Below are 22,786 nucleotides of genomic sequence, written 5' to 3' on the forward strand. Positions count from 1 at the left end.
TTTATGGAGGTTGGTCTTTCAGACCAATAATGGAAGCATTCCGCCATTTTCTAAGTCAACCTGCAGACACTTGTGAAGCTATTAACGGGCATATAGGTCCAAGTCATAGCGTCGAGGAATTCAGAGGCTGCAATAGCAGAAGAAATGGGATCAAACAAACCAATAGCATAACATTTAGGCTTAATAATTCACCCTACCCCAACTCCATATTTACAAACAAGGTCAGTTTTACCTGTTATAATATTTTCATATTATTTAAATATAGTTTCGAGAAAACACTTCGAACAGATGAGATTCCGAATATTATCACCTTAAATATATCTTTTAATATACATTTCTTTTTTTTATTCTATTTCTACCTCCCCCTTTCCCCTGTATCTCTCGCAAACAGTGTCTGTGATGGCGCAATGAATTGATCTATTTGGTACCAGTGTTGCCAACGCTTTGGAAGAAAAAGTACCGCAAAACGCCCTAAAATTGTACCACTGATCAAAAATTGTACCATATCTATTTTTTTTTTCGTGTTGTGCTACGGGCAAGACGAAAATATTTTTTTTGCTACGCACAACACGTGGGCGGTCGGAAATTTACATTACAATAAAGAGAACAAAGTATCAGGTATCTTCTTTCAAAGATATTTGGGAGACCTCCTTTCTCCTGCAAAGACTATTTTGGCGTCACTCCTCCAAATAGCGGCTCACCTATATATAAAAACTACAATTCCTTCCGCTCGCTGCGTCCTGACGCCCAGTCAAATCTTATTGTACCATATTGTACCACATTTTGTAAAATGTACCAGAAAATTTGTGATTGTACCAGAATGTACCTTTAGAGGTGAAATGTACAAAAATGGTACAATTGTACCGCTATTGGCAACCCTGTTTGGTACTACAGCACCTGAGTTCGATCTCAACTGCGTAAGGTCAACGCAAAGACCTTTGCAGCTAAACACGTTATCACTTTTACAAAGGATTATTTAAATATTTGACAATTGGGGTAGGCTGATTGAGATTTATAACTGTACAAAAAAGAGACCTTTACAGCAATTCAATATTGATCTGCTGTAAAAGGGATCTCCATCAATTTAAATAAAATAATAAGAGAACCATGGAACAGGAGCAAAATAAAATGAAATAGCGGAATGTAAATAAACAACGCTAAACAAATGAAACGGAGATAAAACTTAATAATGATTAAAATGAAAGGCAAAAATACATTAAAGTAAACTACAAACCAGCCTAATGTCGTTATTTCCATATAAAACTGCTGCAATATTTTCCATGGCTTGATAAACCTTTCAATGTCCTGTAAATACTGACCAATTTTCTAAGTCTGATCTTACATTGAAAACATCACCGAAATAGAGATAAAGTCCTCTGAAAATAATATTTTTTTTTATTTTTAGCTAGAGATAAGAGTCATAAAAAAAACTGATTGCCTTAAATTTCATTTGGAATACATACAAGTAATGGAATCCTACCTAGACAAATGCTCAGAATTGTATGTTTAAATTTTTTCCCATGGGAAGGGGAGACTTCAAAGAAAGAAAGCTATTTAACTACGGCTACTAAGGTTGAAAATATGGTTACTAAGGCATCATAAGAGGGGTAGTAATAACTTGATGGAAAAAAAATTAGATGGGATATGAAGTAAATGCCAGTCATAGGTAGCGTAATAGGTATTATATATATATATATATATATATATATATATATATATATATATATATATATATATATATATATATATATATATATATATATATATATATATATATATATATATATATATATATATATATATATATATATATATATATATATATATATATATATATATATATATATATATATATTATATATATATATATATTATATATATATTATTATATATATAGCGTAACTAAAGAGCTATTGGGCACAATGTTTTTTCTCTAAGATCAGGGCACTTCGTATAGAAGGATTTGTCTTATAAAAAAGGATTTGTTTTGATTGGAAATTGCAAATTCTAGCGCCCTTTTTGAGAGTCAAAAGTGATGAGAGGGCAACCAGCCCCCCTGCCAACCATTCGAAAATTCCATCTCCCTTTTTAAACGTCAAGGGTGATGAAAGGGTAACCAGCTCTTCTGCTCCATGCCCTTATTTCCCCGAATGCTTTAGACCAAAATTGAAATAAAAGCATAAAATTGGGATGTTGCTAATTCGATTGAAAATCAGAAGTCGTAGTGTCCTTTTTAGAAGTCAAAAGTGAAGGTAGGACCATTAGCACCTCTTCCTTCGTCTTCTTTTCCCCAAATAAATCCGATAAAAATTGAGAATCAAAATAGTCTAAACATCATATAACAAGGCCTTCGGGGTTGAAACAGCCCCTAGGAACCTAGGGGCAAGGGTTGTAAGCTACGCCGCAAAGGCATACAAGGTTTTCATGGAATGTGGTCATATAAACTAAGGAGGAGGCTCATTTAATAAGAAATTGGAAATACTATATTCCTTTTTAAGAGTAAAAAGTGATAGAGGGCAACTAGTCCTCCCTGACACCCTGTTTTTCCCAAACGACATTGATCGAAAATGTGAGATAGTCGTTTTGTTAAAAACAGTCCAAAGAACATATAACAAAGACACCAGGGTTGATATAACCCACCAGAGCCCTGGGGCAAAGGGTTGTTAGTTATACCCTGGATGCATGCAAGGTTTTCATCCACTCCCCTTCTCCCCATGCCCATCAATTTGCAAAACAAACATCTAATTAAAATATTCAGACATCTATTTTCTTCCTTATCGTTAAAAGATCCAGTAACTATGCCTTTGGGGATGTCAACCCCCTCACAGCCCCCAGGACAAGGGTTGTAAGCTATGCAATTCGCTCACTGTTAATACATAATATATGTTATTGAGAAAGGTATGCATCTTTGACCTTTCTTTCCAAAAGGCACAGGACATTCACGTGAGCCTTTCAGAAATGGTCTTGGGGAGTGTTGAACTAAACTAAAACACGTATTGTGTATAAGGGTTGTCAAAACGGCTTAACTCAGAAATGACAAAGTATATTAATTTGAAACTTTCAGAAAATGATAAGGGAATGGTCAATTGAACAAAAATGCAATAATTGCGCACTACTACTACACTTACTACTGCTCCCACTACTACTATTAAAACCACTGTACAACATTTAACATATTGAGGTGAAATTTGAACTTCATCAAAAGACACTATATGCAGGCACATTGTCAAAAGAGCATATCTCAAGATTGAATTGGAGCATTAAGTCAGAACTTTCAGAGAATGCTTAAAAGAGAATATTATAAGAGCAAAAGCTCTATTTATGCAGCTGCTAATGCTACAACCGTTGCTACAATTCATTGAATTTAATACAACTACAACTGCTACTTCAAGTGCTACCTATATTGCAACTACTTGTAAGACTAAGAGCATTAAGATGAAAATTACAAGAAATTTAGAGTATACGGGTTATCAAAAGGATATATGAACAATATCATAGCAACGGTTGATTATATTAAATTAAAACTTCCAGGACTTAATGGGAGTGATAATCAAATGACCAGAAAGCAACACATTAATACTACTGCTATAATTAGTTCTAGTGCTACTACTATCACTACTTTTATACTATTAATATTACTACTATAGCTACCGTAACTAATGACGCTAAGGGTATTAAGGTGAGACTTTTAGGAAACGCTTAGGGGGAGCTTCAATTAAACTTAAAAAACTATATTCATGCAGGATTTCAATAGGGCATATAAGCAGTATTGTAGACAACATCCCTTCAAAATAGCTACCAAGTTCATTTAAGCTTTTGAAGGGGCTAATTTGATTGGAAACTGTAGGTTCTAATGCCTGTTTCGAAAACAGATGATAAATTTGATGTGTGGTCTATGTGTAATGCATGACAACATGTGCAGACCACATCGGTAAATCGGTCTGGAGTTATGTCAAAAGATTTTCTTTGTTTTTTTTCAAAAATTCAGGGTAGTAAGTGTTTTGTCAAAATAGTTTTTGATTCACAGTAAAAGGAAATAAAAAAGTAACAAATAAGGTATGCCGACAAGAATTCTGTCAAAAAGTACAATTTCATTCTGTTTAATTAAACCAATAACAACAAATTACCAATTTCAAAATATTCACTCAGACGCAGGCCTAATTATCATAAGCAGCACGATAAAGCCTAAGTAAAGAGTGACGTGGGCACAATCTGTTTTTTAAAACTTGGTCACTTTGTATACAAGCAGTTATTATAGAAACTTCGAAAGAGGCTCATTTCATTGAAAACTGAAAGGGCTACTGCTCTTTTTAACATTCAAAACTGATTGGAGGGCAACCAGTTGCCCTTCCCCACACCCATCATTTCCCAAAACACACCCAATCAAAATATTGAGCTAGTCATTTTGTTCAGAGTAGTTGAAAAGTCTGTAAATTATGTCTTTGATGATGACAGCCCCCCTCCCACAGCCCTCAGATCAAAGATTGTAAGTAATTCCCTGGAGGCATATAAAGTTTTTATAGAAAGGGTGGTCGCATAAACCTCAGAGGGGACTCATTGGATTGGTAGTCAGAGGTTCTAGTACCCTTTATCAGAATCAAAGTGATGAGAGGGCAGCTAGCCCCCCCCCCCCACGTCGTATTTTCCCGAAATGCATCTAATAGAAATTTTGAGAGCCATTCGTTCAAAAATTAGTCTGAAGGTCATATACAGCACAACCAGACTGCATAAGTAAAGAGCAATGTGGGCACAATGTATTTTTTTTTTTTTTTTCCCCAGGGAGCTTAGTATAGAAAGACTTGTTGTAGAAATTTCAAAAGGCCCCGTTCAATTGAAAATCGCAAGTTCTATTGCCATTTTTAATAGTCAAAAGTGACTGGAGGCCAACCAGCCTCCCCCCCCCCGCCCATAATTTCCCAAATACACCCAATCAAAATTTTGAGGCAGCTATTTTGTTCAGCAAAGTTGAAAGGTCCAGTAATTGTGACTCAGAAGATTAACCCCCTCCCCAGAGCCCTCAGGGCAAAGTTTATAGGTTATACCCCAGGGGCATATATTGTTTCTATGGAAAGGATGGTTACACAAACTTCGGAGACGGCTCATTGTATTGGAAATTCAAAGTTCTAGTGCCTTTTTTAATAGTATAAAGGGATTGGAGGAAGCCCCCTCCCTCACCCATCATTTCCCCAATCATATACAGGAAAATTTTGGGATAGTCATTTTATTAAGCACATTTGAAAGATCCAGTAATTATGTCTTTGGATATCACAACCTCCTCATAATTTCCCAAATACACCCAACCAAAATTTTGAGGCAGCTATTTTGTTCAGCAAAGTTGAAAGATCAACATTTTGGGATAGCCATTTTATGAAGGATATTTGAAAGATCCAGTAATTATGTCTTTGGAGATCAGAACCTCCCCCCACAGCCCTCTGGGCAAGGGCTATAGGTTATATTAGTTGCCCAGTGGTAGTTTTTTTGGAAAGGGTGGTCATATAAGCTTCAGATATGGTTCATTCAATTGGGAATCAGAAGTTCTATTGTCCTTTTCAAGAGCAAAAAGTGATAGGCAACTAGCCCCACCCCACATCTTTGCTTCACCAAGTGCACAGGACAAAAAATTTTGAGATATCCATTTTGTTCAAAATATGTCTGAAGATCATTTGAAACATCATTTGAAATAGCCCCTTAAAACCTGGGGGAAAAGATTTTCAGTTATGCCCAAGAGGTACAAAAGGTTTTTGTGGAATGGGTGGTTGCATAAACTTTGGATAGGTCTCATTTGACTGGAAATTGAGTGTTTAAGTGTTCTTTTTGAGAGTCATACGTAAATTCAGGGCAACCAGCTCCCCCCCTCCGACGACCATCATTTTCTAAGACAAACATCAAGTCAAAATTTTGAGAGGTCTACTTTGACAAGAGGTCTTACTGGACAAATCCACCTTTGCTGAAAATCCCTAGAGAAATTTTTTACAGGCAATTCTACCGAAAAAGTCCTTCTTAGCATACTCCTGTTAGAAAAAAAAATAGATTTTCTAATCTTTTTTCAATCCTGTTGGATATCTCCCTTCCATGGAAATTTTACCCAGATATTCCATCACCCCAAGTGGAATGTTCCTTCTGCAGAAAGTAGAATTTCTCCTTCAGCAACTCCCCCCTCCTGTGAAAACTCCTCTAGACAACCCCAACCCTGGTGAAATATTCCTCTGAAACATTTCTGCAAGTCAAATATGGTAAAGCAAAGACAAAGTAAGACAAATAAAAAGAACTTTGTACAGGAATTCTAACAAATTCTCCCAGTGTAAACTTTCTCCTGGAAAGCTCACCCCTGGAAAATTTTCACCATAGGTAATCCCAAAAAGCAGAAGATTCACGCCTTTCCCCCAGGGCTCGGAATTAGTCCCTTTTTGGGCTAAAGTCCCTTCCAATGCCTTTTTTAGCAGAAATTCAATTAACTCACCAAGAAGTCCCTAAAATTCCCTATTTTGCAGAATGGTATATTTGAACACTGTAGCAAAATATATTTTAAACACTTACTTCAGATAAGATAGCTTCTCCAGAAATATGGCTGTACTGGTTTCTTTGTTATGCTGTTACTGTCCAGTAAGAAGAAAGAAAACAGTGGGGGGTATGTCTTTGGCCAAGGTGTCTATTAACTGTCGTTAACATTGGCAGCTAACAACAGCAAAAAATTGGCCTAAATGGTGGGTGGACTAAATGGGTTCCATTGATGTACCAAATAAGGAAAGAAAGTAATATTGGCCAATAGGGTGGTTGGGATGGATTGGTCACATCATGGTAACGTTCAAGGATTGATAATTTCCTGCAGCTCCATAAAATGACTCCACACCAGCATGAATTTTTTTGAATTAATTTGTATTTGAATTGTTCAAAGTATATATTCTTCCCCTCGAAATATGGGTTAATAGAGTGATAGCGGGTTAACTGAGAAGATGCTACTGTGAGAGGATATTCAGACAGCAAAAATCTTGCATCAATTGTTTTTTTGCTGTGTTTAGACCTACTTGTCTTTCCGAATTTATTTAGGAAATATCATGGACAACAGAAAATTTTGTTGCTCCTTGTTAAGTAAAGCAGGCATTACTGGCAGAGAGAAAGACAAATAGTGTAGAATTGGTGATGATGAGTGTTCTTTTTACTACAAAATATGTAGAAAAACCTTTGTTATCACAAAGGCGTTGATTCAATTATTGAATCAACAATAATTCACAGGACAAGCACAAGAAACAGGCTGCAAACCATCTCAACCTCATGAAGAGTTTTTCAACAAAGATACTGCATAAAAATCAGAGATCAACTGGGTACTTATGTCCTTGCAACCTTTGATGTCTGCAGCTTTGTGTGATGGAATCATTCATATCTTTGAGGCCATGTTCCATGGTAAGCTACCATACAGGATGAGCATGAGTGTAAAGAAAGTTATTCACTTGTGACTGATGCACTTCACCAAGACTGTAAACAGAATCTTATACAGGACATGGGTGAAGCTCACTTTGTTCTTGAATATGACAAAACAACAAACAGTGAAGGAAATGAATACTTTAAAATTTATTTTTTTTATTTTTTTTAGCACATTTTACAAATGGACTAAAAAGGGGAAAATAAAATTTTTGGTTCGAAAGAATAATTTTGATATACATACTTCAAAATTTTCTTAATTTTTGAATGTTATAAACTCTTTTACTCAAACTTGTAAAAACTTATATGTTATGTGTATTTTCAGTCAACTACCTTTTGAAAATGTATCTATTATAAAATACACACCACATTTGATTTTTTATTACAAGTTTGAGTAAAAGAGTTCACTGCATTCCAAATATTCATAAAATTTTGAAGTGTATGTATGACAGAAGTGTTTTTTAGAACCAAAAAATTTATCTTCCCCTTTCTAATCCATTTATAGAAAGTGGTTTTTTAAGTTTTTTTTTTATAAAGTATTTATTTGACTCTTTTTGGTCTTAATTTCTTAAAAACAAAAGAAATAGCAACTAGTGGTCTTGACCTATCAATCTGTGGGTTATGGGCCCAGTGTGCTTCTGCTGGGCCAAGCCACTCTTGGATAACAAATAGAACTAAGAAACGCACGGTGAATCATGTTTCTTCTGGAGCAATAGACTAAATTGTAGGATAATTAAGTATTTCTGAGATTAAAATATATCAGAATATTAAAATTTTAGGAGAAGCAAAGCTATATACAAAAATGACCCAAATCAGAGAAAGGGGTTGAAATAAACATCTCAAATTTTGGTCTCAAACAGACTGACAGAAAAACAGAGGAAGCAAGTTAAGTAAATCCTGGTAAAAAAAAATGAGCTACAGATTAGAGTATGCTTTTGGTCCTCTGTAAGAGATAAATTTGTGAGTTGCTGTCAGGTGAGGTATTTCATGACATGCAACTGGTGAGGACATAGTAAAAAAAAACTGATGTCATGCATTGGGAGAAAGAATTTACCTCTTGAAACACTAATAATGATAGGCAGAAATGGGCCTAATGTCAATAAGTATGTTTGCAAACGAAAGCATTGAAGAAGAAAAAGTATTCAAAAGAGCTTGTGAACATTAGAATGTGTAACAACAATGTTTTTCCAGAACGCAATCATGAATGGGCTCCAGGAATTTGGAGAGTATTCATTCCACTTTGTTGTCATCTTGAGGCATTTCTTACTTGGCTTGCCTGAAAGATGCAAGTATTCAAGAGTATTCAAAAGAGCTTTTGAGCATTGGAATGTGTAACATCAATGTTGTACAGAATGCAATCATGAATGGGCTCCAGGAATTTGGAGAGGATTCATTCATTTTTGTTGTTATCTTGAGGCCCTTCTTACTTGGCTGGCCTGAATGATGCAAAGATTTTTTAGAATGCCAGAAAACAAATGGCATCCCATGCAATAGTTTCATTCATCACATCTCAACAAGATGGCTGATGTTAGGTCCTGCTGATTGCAGAGCAACAGATCAGTGGCTGGCACTGCTGAAATATTTTTTGCATTATGCACCATCAAAGAAACAATCGAAGAATCCCACATTATCTTCAAAGTACCTTAAGACTGTAAGCAATCTAAAAAAGAAATATATGCTTGCAGAACTTGAATTCTTGGAAACGTAATCTGAGCTTTTTACTCTCCCCCCCCCCTCTTCTGCATGTGCTTCATGCTAATCTAAAAAACTTAGTTCTCATTTTGTCCTTTTCCTTCAAAGGATTTCATGGACATTGCCTTGGCGAATTCCCTTCAAGAGAGTGCCATGAAAACACAAGAAGATAAAAAAAAAAACAGACAAAAAAGTTTGTACTGAAAAGGACATATAAAAGAGGAAGTGAGACCTGATAAGCAAGTTCACCAATCTCTTGAAGAATGTCAAGAAGTAACTCAGTTGGCTTGCAAGCTAAAGGCTTACAGATTGTTTTTACTTGTCTCTACTCTTGAAGTTGCTTTTCTTTTTCTTTTTTTAAGTAAATATAACTGAAAGTTTGAACAAGAAGAAAATGATAAAACAAAGACAACTGACCCATCTCCAAAGAAAATCAGTTCCTTCCAAGGCTCATGAATATGGTGATTCTTAGGGTGAACTGGCAACAACTTCTAGTTCATGAGCAAAGGAATGATTTGACCATGAATGACAATCCAAATCCCTTCCCACTTTGGTTCCTTTTTCAAACCCCAAAAGTCCCTTGACAGGTTGTTAAGTCTCTTTTCTAATGAGCAAGAATAATTCTGAGCCCTCCTCCCCTGAAAAAAGGAGGTCTGTACAGGCTACTTTTGAATAACAAATAGCATACAAATAGCCGTATAACAAATAACAAATAGCCGTCCTGGCCAAAAAAGCCGTCCTGGCTGAGAGTGGGTTGGTGTGCTGGATTCCGGATCCTTTGTGTGAGAGGACGCGGGTTCGAATCCCAGTGTACCCAATTCTTCAGTTTGGGATGGGGGTCAGTGGCGTGACTCTGTAAGCTTAGCCAGAGTCGGCCCAGCTCTAAATGGGTGCCTGGAGAAATCTAGGGAAGGTGAACAGGAAGGGTGTGCGAAAGCACAGGATGGCTGGCCCCCAACCCCCCATTGCACTTCCTGGCTGAAGGGCTAAGAAATGGAGATCAGCACTGCTGGTAGGGAATGTAAAGTCTAATGTTGTATCCTTTACCTTTACATGTAAACAACATGTAAATTGTTTAACTTGCTACCCTTTCCCCAGGCCCTGCAGTGGGTCATGTTATCTCTAAATACAGAGTTTATGGAACTTTCAACAATGCTGAATAAAATGCCAATCTTCAAATTTTGATCAGACAAAATTTGGGGGAAAAGAGGGCATGAAAGTAGGGCTAGCTGCCCTCCAACCTATATGGTTACTTACAAAGGGCACTTGAAAACTTTGCTTAAAAATACTACTTAAAAAGACTGATGGTGTGATTTTAAGTAAGATCTCTTGACATTTTGGGGATGTTGCAAATTTTCTCTAGCTTGTAACTTTATCTATTGTTATCAAAACTGTATGTTTTAGAGCTTTAGTTACTATTGAGCTGTGTTTCTCCTTACTTAAAGTTTGTTACCAATTGGATGAATTAATCTATTTGATGCAGGATTTCTCTATTAATCAGATTACTGTATTTCTTTCCATCATTATTTACCTTTAAAAAGTGTAACATATAGACCAGCCCCCTCCCCTCTATAAAATTCAGGACCAAATCCCTCATTCACACCCCCTTAGAAATCCTCAAATATAGGACCAAATCTCTCATCCATACTCTTCTAGGAACTCTTAAATTCAGGACTAAATTTCTCAGTCACACCCCTTTAGTAAAGTTCAATTAGAAAAAGGTTTGAATAAAATCATTTAGAATTTAACAGTTGCTAAATTTAACAGTCTGCTTAGTCCAACGCAGTTGGACTACGTGCATTTAGATAAGTTAAATGTTACTTAACAAGTTAAGTAACCAGTTATTCTGACCCCTGGGTTTTTCAACTCAAAACCAAAAGGGAAATCCTTGCCATAAAAACAACTTTTGGATGCAGGACTAGTCACATGATTAAATATTACCAATAGTAGTGGAGGTCAACTTCCAGAGGTCACCAAGCCTGTCCGACGAGTGTTTTTTAGAGAAATCGCGCGTTGGATATATGAGCCCAACGCAAGGGCGATTAGTCAGTTTTAAGGAGAGATTCGAATGCATTAGATCAATTGCTCATGTTCACCTTTTCATGCAATAAGTCATTGAAGCTATTTTGTCAATAGTTGTATATTGTAAGTAAATAAACCTTATTGTATTTAATCATCTTCTATCTATGTATTAGGGCATCAGGTACAGTTCCTCTAGCCTTCAGGTACGGTCCCAAGGGAATCTATACTTGCTTCAGGAGACCTCGAACAACACTGAGATGGTTCTGTCTCCCAGGTTACTGGGGATTATATACGAAGCCTTTTTATTTTATTAATAATTTAGCTCCCATATCCACGATAAGCTATTAAGACTTTTAAGAAAAGTCTCAAGCACCTCAACGCAAACCCTCCCTTAAGATAAAATCACAACCCAAACTTATTATTCAACTAAACCACCCCGTAACATATGGCGCGGTCGGTAGGATATAATTATCGGTAGGACTAAATTATTAATAAAATAAAAAGGTTTCGTATATAATCCCCAGTAACCTGGGAGACCGAACCATCTCAGTGTTGTTCGAGGTCTCCTGAAGCAAGTATAGATTCCCTTGGGACCGTACCTGAAGGCTAGAGGAACTGTACCTGATGCCCTAATACATAGACAGAAGATGATTAAATACAATAAGGTTTACTTACTTACAATATACAACTATTGACAAAATAGCTTCAATGACTTATTGCATGAAAAGGTGAACATGAGCAATTGATCTAATGCATTCGAATCTCTCCTTAAAACTGACTATTCGCCCTTGCGTTGGGCTCATATATCCAACGCGCGATTTCTCTAAAAAACACTCGCCGGACAGGCTTGGTGACCTGTGGAAGTTGACCTCCACTACTATTGGTAATATTTAATCATGTGACTAGTCCTGCATCCAAAAGTTGTTTTTATGGCAAGGATTTCCCTTTTGGTTTTGAGTTGAAAAACCCAGGGGTCAGAATAACTGGTTACTTAACTTGTTAAGTAACATTTAACTTATCTAAATGCACGTAGTCCAACTGCGTTGGACTATGCAGACTGTTAAATTTAGCAACTGTTAAATTCTAAATGATTTTATTCAAACCTTTTTCTAATTGAAATTTACTAAAGGGGTGTGACTGATAAATTTAGTCCTGAATTTAAGAGTTCCTAGAAGAGTATAGATGAGAGATTTGGTCCTATATTTGAGGATTTCTAAGGGGGTGTGAATGAGGGATTTGGTCCTGAATTTTATAGAGGGGAGGGGGCTGGTCTATATGTTACATATCCCCTTTCCCGTTGTAGATTGATGTCCCCATCAATCAGTCTAATCTCTTTCTTTAAATATTGCATTTATTCCTTATTGTATTTAAAAAAAAAAAAATAATAAAAAAAAAATAAATAAAAAACCCGGAAGACAAAGTAGCATCCATATTTGACAAAAAATTGTCAAACTTGCATCTGATATTTAAACGCGAGCATTCAAAATATTTATACGAACAATCAAGGCTTAAATTCCAGTTTTCTTATATAAGTCATTGCCAACAACGACAAAAAAAAGAACCCGGAAGACAAAGTAGCTTCCTTATTTGCCTATAGCTTGGCATCCACGTAATTAACAAAAAAAAGAACAAACTTGAGTAATGTTCAGATCTTATCTAAATAGGAAGCACTTTAAAAATAAAGGTTTATCGAAGATGCCGTATTTATCTTCAACCAACTAGACATCTTCAACCGACTAGATAATTGAGATAGGAATGTATTTCTACCTAATGAAAAATGCTTATTTTTTTCTTTATTCAATCAAGTTGAAAATAACACACTTATCTATTTCCTAACTAAACTGAAGGTTTTATATAAGGAAAAACTTAATGAGAAACATTTAATAAACCGTATAAAATTACGCCATATTGCGCTATGTTAGTTAGTAAAACTTAACTAAGATAAGAATGTGCCGCTACGCGCTGCGCTATGTGCCGCATAAGACTAAAATTAGATGCGCTGCAAAAAAAAAGAGTTTTTTTTAATAAATTTGTGTTTACCAAAATACACTATGCGCTGAAAAACTGTGCATATAGTAATAAGGTAATTTGGTTTCCTTTTAACCTAAACAAATTGATACAATAATGCTTCTCAATAATATTCAACGGAGCGGATGTTACCCCGTAAGGGCAGACCCCATTAGCAGAGGTCTTATTTGAGGAAATATGACTTGTGGTTAGAAATTAAACCGACGTACAAATTTTTATATGCTATAATTTAGCATATTTTGTATGTTTTTTCGAAAAGTACATTTTTATCATTTGAAAATAAATGGCCTAGGGAACTTAATTCATGGTCGGATACATATTTCCTTCAACATTATTGATTCAACACCACTTTCCTGAGTGCCTAAAACGAAATTCTCCTTTAAATTATAGCCCAAAAATTGTCTTTAGGAAACCTAAATGAAGAAAAATGCTATTATTTTAAACTATAGGCCATAATGAACAACATGTATGTATGCTTATTAATATATATATAATTTTTCTTCGCCTTCAAAACTTTAGAAGCCAGAATAGTTTAAAAAAACTCTTTGTCTAAAACTCGGTTTGGAAAGTGTGATTTATAACAAATATTTTTTGAAAGCAAAACGAAAAAAGGGGGAAAGTTGTAAATAAAAAAAAAAAAATTGAAAATTTTTCTAATAATTTAACTCTTCTTAAATGATTATGATACAATCTCTTCTTAATTATGAGACAATATAAGTTTATGTATACAAAGCAACTAATAACCTACGACTTTTCAATTAAAGTAGGCTAAAATTCGACCGAATTTAAATTAGTGGTTAAAAGTTTTTTTTTATTTCTACCAATTAGGCTACTTAATTTTCAACGGAAAGGAGTTCAAGAATAAAACAACGCTAACATGTCGGAATTCAAACCCTTATACCTCAATATAACACCCTCAGCCAATTTGTGCCAGTTTGGCATAGCTATAATTATCTCCCAAAGTGCATACCAGGAAAGCTGTGATCTATTTCTTTGAGATATAGTTACTGGGCCTTATAATCTTATTATGTAATAACAAACCCTCATTTTAAGCTTTAGACTATATTAAGACATCTATAATTGGATTTAAACTAAATTCAAATTTAAACCATAAATCAAAAATTTTTGTAACAACATAGGCTAATAAATTTCTACTCCATAACAAATTAGTAACTTAAGCTTTAGGCCATAATAAACAAATAATCATTTCATACTTTTATCTGATATTAAAAAAAAAAAAAAAGAATACTACTTTTAACTAAAATACTAAATTATCAAGTAGTATAACCCTAATAGCATTTACCACTGACATACCCAATATTTTATTAAATTAAAAAATAATATATATAATAATTTTTTTATGAACTGATATGGTAACGTTTACTCGCTTTGCCCTAATTCCTTATATTAGCTAACAGATGGAAATGAAGAACTAACAGAAATAAAAGTTAATCCTCTACCAGACCTCAAAACGAAATTTCAACCAAGATTGCTAATAACTTGTTATCATTTAAGGTTTTATTTCATTTCTTTTGTTTAATAGTAATATGACCATTACGATTCTGAAAACTACATATCCCCAATTTAAACAAAAAAATTAAGGTTTATTGAACAACTAATTTTTTTTTAGCCAACATTATTCGCTGTAAAAAACACATACTATTAAATTCTTTAATTATTTTTGCTCAACTATGCATCTGAAAATTTTGCCTACCGCCCTGTAACCAACAAGGCAGTATATACACCTACTGTTTGGCAATGTATCCATCAAGAGGTCTTTCTTAAAGCCAAATTGTCCTAACCCATGCCAACGTCTGTACACGGATAATATATATATTAATTACTCTCGAGGCTACTAAAATATTTGCTATTAGACATTAAAATTTCGTTACTATTGAGCCAAATCGCTCTTAATCACAGTTTGTTACCACAAACTACTTAAGTATTAATTGACTCTATAAAAAAAATAACTTCCTTTCTCAGCTCCAATTTAGAATTATTGATATTTTTTAAATTGATTTTTTTAATACTATTTCTTAATGACAATAGCGTATTAGCCCCTTAAATCTATCCTCAACAACTCTATTAATACTTAATAAATCTCAGCGTCACGCAATCCGTTTTTTCTTTCTATCATACTTTTTCAGAAATAATTTATTAAATGTTAATTACAGATAAGAATGATGATCTTAACATTTTTTATGACCATGTGTATAGGTGCCCATACACAAGATGTCGTAAAGCATGGGATAATATTCAAACACGAAAATTCACTTCTAACTATTAACAACGCTTGGAAAATATTCATAAAGCTAGACCCTTAGCCATTTGAAACATTATTCCAACAAGTTATAAGACTGGAGAAAAATACATTTGACCTGAAACAATCAATTTCTCAATTCTTAAGATCAGACAAGGGACTACAAGCAAGCAAAAACTTGGTCTGCCAACTAACATTACCTATATATAACGTAAAGATAGGATCATGCATGCTAGATCAATTCCTAAAGGAATCGCAGCAACAAAATATTCCTGATTCTTGTGAAGCCTTAATAGGAAATACCAAAAGAGAAACTTTCATTAATTTACGGAACGACTTATGGTTATTTACAGTACCTAAGAAGACGGTAGGAACCCTATCCTGCTATAACAATACAGAAAAAATTGACCCCAGCTATCGAACCGAAATATTATTACAGGACGTTGGGACTATTACAATCAAACAAGGTTGCAGACTTGTAACTAAAGAAACAACCGTCCAAACACCTCTAATCACAACCAGCACTAACGTCATGAGCCCAAAGATAATAAATTTTCAAGGAATAAACTTGTCCTTCACGATTCCGAATATAAATGATGAAGAATCTAAAACATCCATATGGCCAAAAATAGAAAAGATTAAAGGTACAATGCAATTAACAAAAATAAAGGAAGCGTTAGATATGCAAATACCCTTATTCACTGACGAAGACCAAAGATTGAAATACTTGGAGAGCCAATACGGTTTGTTCTCACCAAACTCATGGTATAATATTATAATCACAATATTCATGGTATTTCTTATTTCAATAAGAGCGCTACTAACAATTAACTATGGGAAACTACTGAAGAGAAAAAGATAAATACTGATGCAATTGAGGCACAAGAGATGCATCAATTGAACCCTACTGCTCCTGATGATATTTAAGCCATTTTAACAGGGAGGATATAATAATCCGGGGAAATTGAGAGGTCTTTCCCCGTACGTTAACATCCTTTCCCTACTGTAGGAAGTGTTGTTGGTGTATAACAGCTAAAAGGCTATGATACAAAATACTGTATTACTTTTTAGCATATACATCGAAAATACTCTTGGCAGAAAATCTTTATGTAAATATAGACCTCTAACAAGCACGAAAAAAATTCGTTCCTATCTTTTTATGTGCAAGAGATTTAAGAGGTCATCTCTTGTAATTTTGCTGATCTATTCCAAGACAAAAACGTTCCAAGGCGTGATAATTGAAAGGCTATGATGCAAAACGTATTACTTTTCGACTAATCACGCATTGGAGGTTCAAAATTTTTTGGTTTAAAGTATGATCCAGAACATTAAGACCTCTATATAATCTTATATATATATAACCCTCTTTAGTGCCGTGTTTTTTATATTTACATGTAATCATAATAATATAGTAATAGTGTAGTACCAATAAAACTATTTTTAATTACTATATGGCCAAATATACCTCACGTTACTTCAAATGTACCTGAAAATTATTAGAATTTTAAACTTCTTTTAAGAAATCGTACATTCAATTTCCCTTTGAATGTTTGAAAAAAAATAATATTACTGTTATGCAATTATGTGCTATTATTATGCAATTTCATATTACAATAATGCTTTATATTATCGTATCACTAGTACCATTTTATATGTTAACAACTTGATTCTGCTGGGAAATTTTTATTACAGAATTTGGCATACTACTAACATTGGCCAACAAACGTCATGGTCAAAGACTACAAAACACCTATCATGATTTATCAACCACCGAAGAATGCCCAAGACACGTCTGATTCAACCGTACAACTATCACCCAAGCGACATCCCAAATAAAACCAACTACTTACTATCATCTTTCATTTCTGACTGAATAATGTAGACTAGAGAAGACGAAACATCCAGCCAGCGGGTACAACCACAACATACCCACCACAAAAACACCATTAGTGAACCCAATTCAACATGGAAACCCTCACAGACCTAATGAAGATTTAGAACAGGAGATCCTAAACCCTAATTTTTTAACTTAGGAATCAACTACCAAGTAAGGTCTTAGATAGTACTTCAGTCTATTGAATTAAATTAAGATAACACCAAAGACAATTAAGATAACGCTTAAATGCAGGAGAGAGCGGGAGCAGGACAGAAGAACCGTAGTACCGGCCGTACCTTTGTACTTAAACTGCTGGGGATAGGTGATCCTTGGTCCCGTGCTTCCCATTTTGTAGAAGCGTAAAAACAAAAAGTCTTTACTTTTGCTAAATGGTGATAAATTAGAAAATGACATTATATTTGTTCAATCAGTAAATAGGGCAAGGACACGAAAATTGTGATTGGTGTGAAACTAATATCCAGAACTAATAAGTGATGAACATTTAAAAAGTGCCAAATAGTGAATTATAAATTTAAGTAAATAAAAGTGCCAGTGGAAATCTTTTTATATTACGTTGTGTATTTTTATTTTTATTGTTAAAATACCTGGGATCAATTAAAATTCAAATATAACAATTAAAACTTCAAGTAAAAATAAACAATTGGAACCAGGTATTCGTGTGTAATAACAGTTAATGTCAAGTGTTGTGGTTAAATAATTTTTTTAGTGCAAGGTGCAGGACATATATATATAAGGTGTAGGAAAATATTTCTTAAATTTTAATCATCATTTACAAGGTTGTGGAATTATAATAAAATTTTTATAGACAATAAGGAATAAATGCAATATTTAAAGAAAGAGATTAGACTGATTGATGGGGACATCATTCTACAACGGGAAAGGGGATATGTAACATATAGACCAGCCCCCTCCCCTCTATAAAATTCAGGACCAAATCCCTCATTCACACCCCCCTTAGAAATCCTCAAATATAGGACCAAATCTCTCATCCATACTCTTCTAGGAACTCTTAAATTCAGACTAAATTTCTCAGTCACACCCCTTTAGTAAATTTCAATTAGAAAAAGGTTTGAATAAAATCATTTAGAATTTAACAGTTGCTAAATTTAACAGTCTGCATAGTCCAACGCAGTTGGACTACGTGCATTTAGATAAGTTAAATGTTACTTAACAAGTTAAGTAACCAGTTATTCTGACCCCTGGGTTTTTCAACTCAAAACCAAAAGGGAAATCCTTGCCATTCAAACAACTTTTGGATGCAGGACTAGTCACATGATTAAATATTACCAATAGTAGTGGAGGTCAACTTCCACAGGTCACCAAGCCTGTCCGGCGAGTGTTTTTTAGAGAAATCGCGCGTTGGATATATGAGCCCAACGCAAGGGCGAATAGTCAGTTTTAAGTAGAGATTCGAATGCATTAGATCAATTGCTCATGTTCACCTTTTCATGCAATAAGTCATTGAAGCTATTTTGTCAATAGTTGTATATTGTAAGTAAATAAACCTTATTGTATTTAATCATCTTCTGTCTATGTATTAGGGCATCAGGTACAGTTCCTCTAGCCTTCAGGTACGGTCCCAAGGGAATCTATACTTGCTTCAGGAGACCTCGAACAACACTGAGATGGTTCTGTCTCCCAGGTTACTGGGGATTATATACGAAGCCTTTTTATTTTATTAATAATTTAGCTCCCATATCCACGTTAAGCTATTAAGACTTAGAAAAGTCTCAAGCACCTCAACGCAAACCCTCCCTTAAGATAAAATCACAACCCAAACTTATTATTCAACTAAACCACCCCATAACAAAAGCATTTCAGATATGTCAACACAATATTATGCACATAATCAAATTCAAGACTAAGAATATAATTGGTTTAATATAAAAAGGCTATAATATATTACTGATTGATGTAAAAGAGATGTATGTTATTAGTTCTATATATGAAACTGTTTGCGGTTAGGGTGGGGGGTGCATTTAAAATGAATCAATTATTATAGGTTGTTTAGAAAGAGAAAAAACAAGAAATCAAGTAGTGTGTTCTCCTTGTCTCATGTCAGTTACAGGATCTGAGGTAGGCCATTGATTCAATAAAAAAAAAGTTTTTTAACTGAAAGTAAGGAGTGACACTAAAACTTAAAATGAACAAAAATTCATCCATATATGAAAGAAGCTGTTCCATCCTCAATGCCCTGCTCTTTTTACTAAAGTTTCACTTTTTCTCTCAACTCTACTTTTTAAAACATAAAAAATAACTTTAGCATAAAGAGTGGGGCATTGAGGAGGGAACAGCCCCTTTCATATATGTATTAATTTCTGCTTGTTTTAAGTTTTAATATTGCTCCTTACTTTCAGTTAAAAAAACTTGTTTTTTTTATTTGATTTCTAAACGTTTTTGAATTAATACAAGTTTTATTTTTGGCTCTCTGCACATGAATAATTGCAACAAAATATGCACTTTTTTTTTGTTTGGCTAAATGGCTTTCTAATAGTTTTGATTGGATGATTTTGAGAAAAAAGGAGCAGAGGAGGACGCCAAATTGCCCTCCAATGTTTTGGTTACTTATTTAGGTAACTAGAACTTTTGATTTTTTACAAACTTTTTTATTAGTAAAAAAATATACATAACTTATGAATTAACTTATGTAATGAACTTGTATAGTAATATGTTTTTATTACATATACGAGGGGTTTGCCCCCTCGTCAATACCTTGCTCTTTACATTAAAGCTAAAATTTTGTCCCAATTCCTCAAGATTAAACCCTGAATCACAATGGCCATAGAATAAATAATTGAGATTACTAAAAATACTTTAGTGTAAAGAGCAAGGTGTTAGGAGGAGGTGAACCCTATATGCATAATAATTTCTGTTTGTTTTCAATCTTAATGCTGCTCCTTATTTTCAGTTGAAAAAACTTTCTCATATTTATTTTTCATTGTTTTTTTTTAAATAATGCTAGAAAATCCTACACTTCCATCATTGGAAATTCTCTTCCCCCATGACAAATTCCTCTATGGAAAGATCACTCCACAAAGTCCCCTCCCTTCAGTCTCTCCTTTCCCCAACCAGAAAAAATCCCCCTGAAAATGTCTGTATAATTCCCAATAACCATTACTATATGTAAACACTGGTCAAAATATGAAACTTGCAGCCCCTCCAACCAGGACTGTGGGGGAGTAAGTCATCCCCAAAGACATAGTTATTAGGTGTTTCAACTATACTGAATAAAATGAGGCCTAGGTGCCCTCCAATTTTTTGGTCACTTAAAAAGGACACTAGAACTTTTAATTTTCATTAGAATGAGCCCACTCATGATACTCTATGACCACTGGGTTGATGCAATCAGCCCTGGGAAAAAAAACAAAACAAGAAAACAAATAAACATGCATCTGTGATATGTCTTCTGGCAAAAAATTCATAATTCCACATTTTTGTAGATAGGAGCTTCAAACTTCTATGGTAGGATTCTCTGATATGCTGAATCTGATGGTGTGATTTTTGATAAGATTCAATGACTTTTAGGGGGTGTTTCCCTGTATTTTATAAAATAAGGCAAATGTTCTCAAGCTTGTAACTTTTGATGGATAAGACTAAACTTTGATGAAACTTATACATTTAAAATCAGCATTAAAATGCAATTCTTTTGATGGAACTATTGGTATCCAAATTCAGTTTAGAGTATTGGTTACTATCAAGCTGAGTTGCTTCTTACTACAGTTTGTTACTGTAAATTGCTTGATAGTTATAACTAGACTATTCAAAGGAAACAATATAGTCTTCTGAAAACAACTTCAAAATGTCCTAAATACTTAATTCTATTGCTTCTAAAAGCACATCACATTACTTTGCCTGGTAAAATTCTAGTTAATAGGCTTCTTGCTATCTCAGAAAGGGTTTAAGTTAGGAAAATGAAACTTTCAGGGATGGATCTACAAACTAAAGTATGTCCCAGGAAGGTATTTTGAAGCAACTACCTCCACTCCTTCTCCCTCTAGAGGGCCCTGACCTTTGATGACCTTTAAAATATGTGTGTTATAAAAGTGAAACCTTTAAAAATAGATCTTCTGCTTAATTGAAGTGCAACAAAATTGTTTTCAGCTTCATAACTTTGCTCAATTCCATTTTATAAGGTTTTAAAGATATACAAATACATTTCCTAAATTTTGAAAAAAAAACATTGATAAGGCTCATAATTCTACTCAAATAACAGGAATTGCATTTTCAGAACTAAAGGCAGAGAAAAAGCAACTAGTAACTGAAAATTAAGGTAAAATGTTGTTTTGTCAAAATTTCAATAGGTATAGACCTGTCATGTAGGCACATTTCAGGGCCCTCTAGAGGGAGAAGGAGTGGAGGGGGCTACTTCAAAATATCTTCCTGGGACATACTTTAGCCTGTAGACTCATCTCTGAAAGTTTCATTTTCCTAACCTAAACCCTTTCCGAGATAGCAAGAAGTCAATTAACTAGAATTTTACCCTTTACCCTAACCCAAATAGGCCAATGTGGATATACAGTCAACATTACATAGGCTAGGTCTATTTCCTCTACTTTGTTTCAATTTGTGATGCAATAGGCTACTTTTTTGTTCAAAAAGATTTGACAGCAAAAACGTAACACCAACAAAATTTTGAAACAGACAAACACCAGAGAAATATATAGGCTAATTTGTGCTAGGCCTATATAGAGGAATGTTAGGGAGGGAAGGGAGTGTGAAATTTTGTAAAATTTTGCAATTTCATGAATACTATATGCCTAAGTAAGTAGTTTGGGAATTCTGAAAGTTGTCTTGGAGATATTATAGTGTTTTCTTTTGAGTAGGCCTAATTGTAGGGTATACTAATGGCAAACTTTCCAATAGTCTATATCAACCAAAAGTTCTCATCTAAAATTTTACCAAGCATGAGAACTATTTTCGAAATTTATCTAAAGAGTAAACAAAAACCAAATGAGAATTACTAAAAACAAAGCTAGATGCAAGTGCAACCAACTTTCATTACTCATTTTTACATTACATTTTTACTCATTACTCATTTTTACTCATTACTCATTGGTAGCAACCTGAATCGTTCATTTCTTTGTAACGCAAACATAAACAACTTACTGATGAATTTGTTGGCGTCAATAACACTCCAAGATTAAACATATTTTTAATTACTCACATTATTCAAATTCAAAAATGTCATTTACATAACAAAAAAATAAGAAATCAGATTTGCCGTTATTAATAAAATATCTATAAAATTGCAGGCCAGAAACGATGTTCTTAGATTTTTTTTTAGGACTAAGAAACAGAAGCCGAAAACATACAAATGAAGCAACAATCAGCTTGGCAAGGTTATCAACCTTGAAAATTATTATTTTATTTTATTTTCCCTTATAATGAAATTTTAATTAGTTTTGCACACTTTTTAATCAAATATAGTATTCATTTTTGACTAGTATTCAAGATCATTATAAAATTTC

At 34.1% G+C, this 22,786-nt stretch overlaps 1 protein-coding gene across 4 annotated transcripts in view; it reads right to left on the reverse strand.

Annotated features, from left to right (window-relative positions):
- LOC136034037 (sorbitol dehydrogenase-like) overlaps positions 1 to 22,555 on the reverse strand; it is a 72,099-nt gene extending 49,544 nt beyond the window's left edge. Inside the window, exons 1-2 of one of the 4 annotated variants that reach the window (XM_065715103.1) lie at positions 22,425 to 22,555; positions 1,235 to 1,376 (exon numbers count right to left, since the gene is read on the reverse strand). In XM_065715103.1, coding sequence (XP_065571175.1) covers positions 1,235 to 1,282 — 48 coding nt within the window. In that variant the 5' untranslated portion in view covers positions 1,283 to 1,376; positions 22,425 to 22,555. Of the gene's footprint in view, positions 1 to 1,234; positions 1,377 to 22,424 lie in introns of those variants that run through there. The other 3 variants (XM_065715104.1, XM_065715105.1, XM_065715106.1) reach the window with 3 other exon arrangements.
- Between the last annotated feature and the right edge of the window lie 231 nt (positions 22,556 to 22,786).

The sequence above is a fragment of the Artemia franciscana genome, chromosome 12, assembly GCF_032884065.1.
Source record: "Artemia franciscana chromosome 12, ASM3288406v1, whole genome shotgun sequence".
Taxonomy (NCBI): Eukaryota; Metazoa; Arthropoda; class Branchiopoda; order Anostraca; family Artemiidae; genus Artemia; species Artemia franciscana.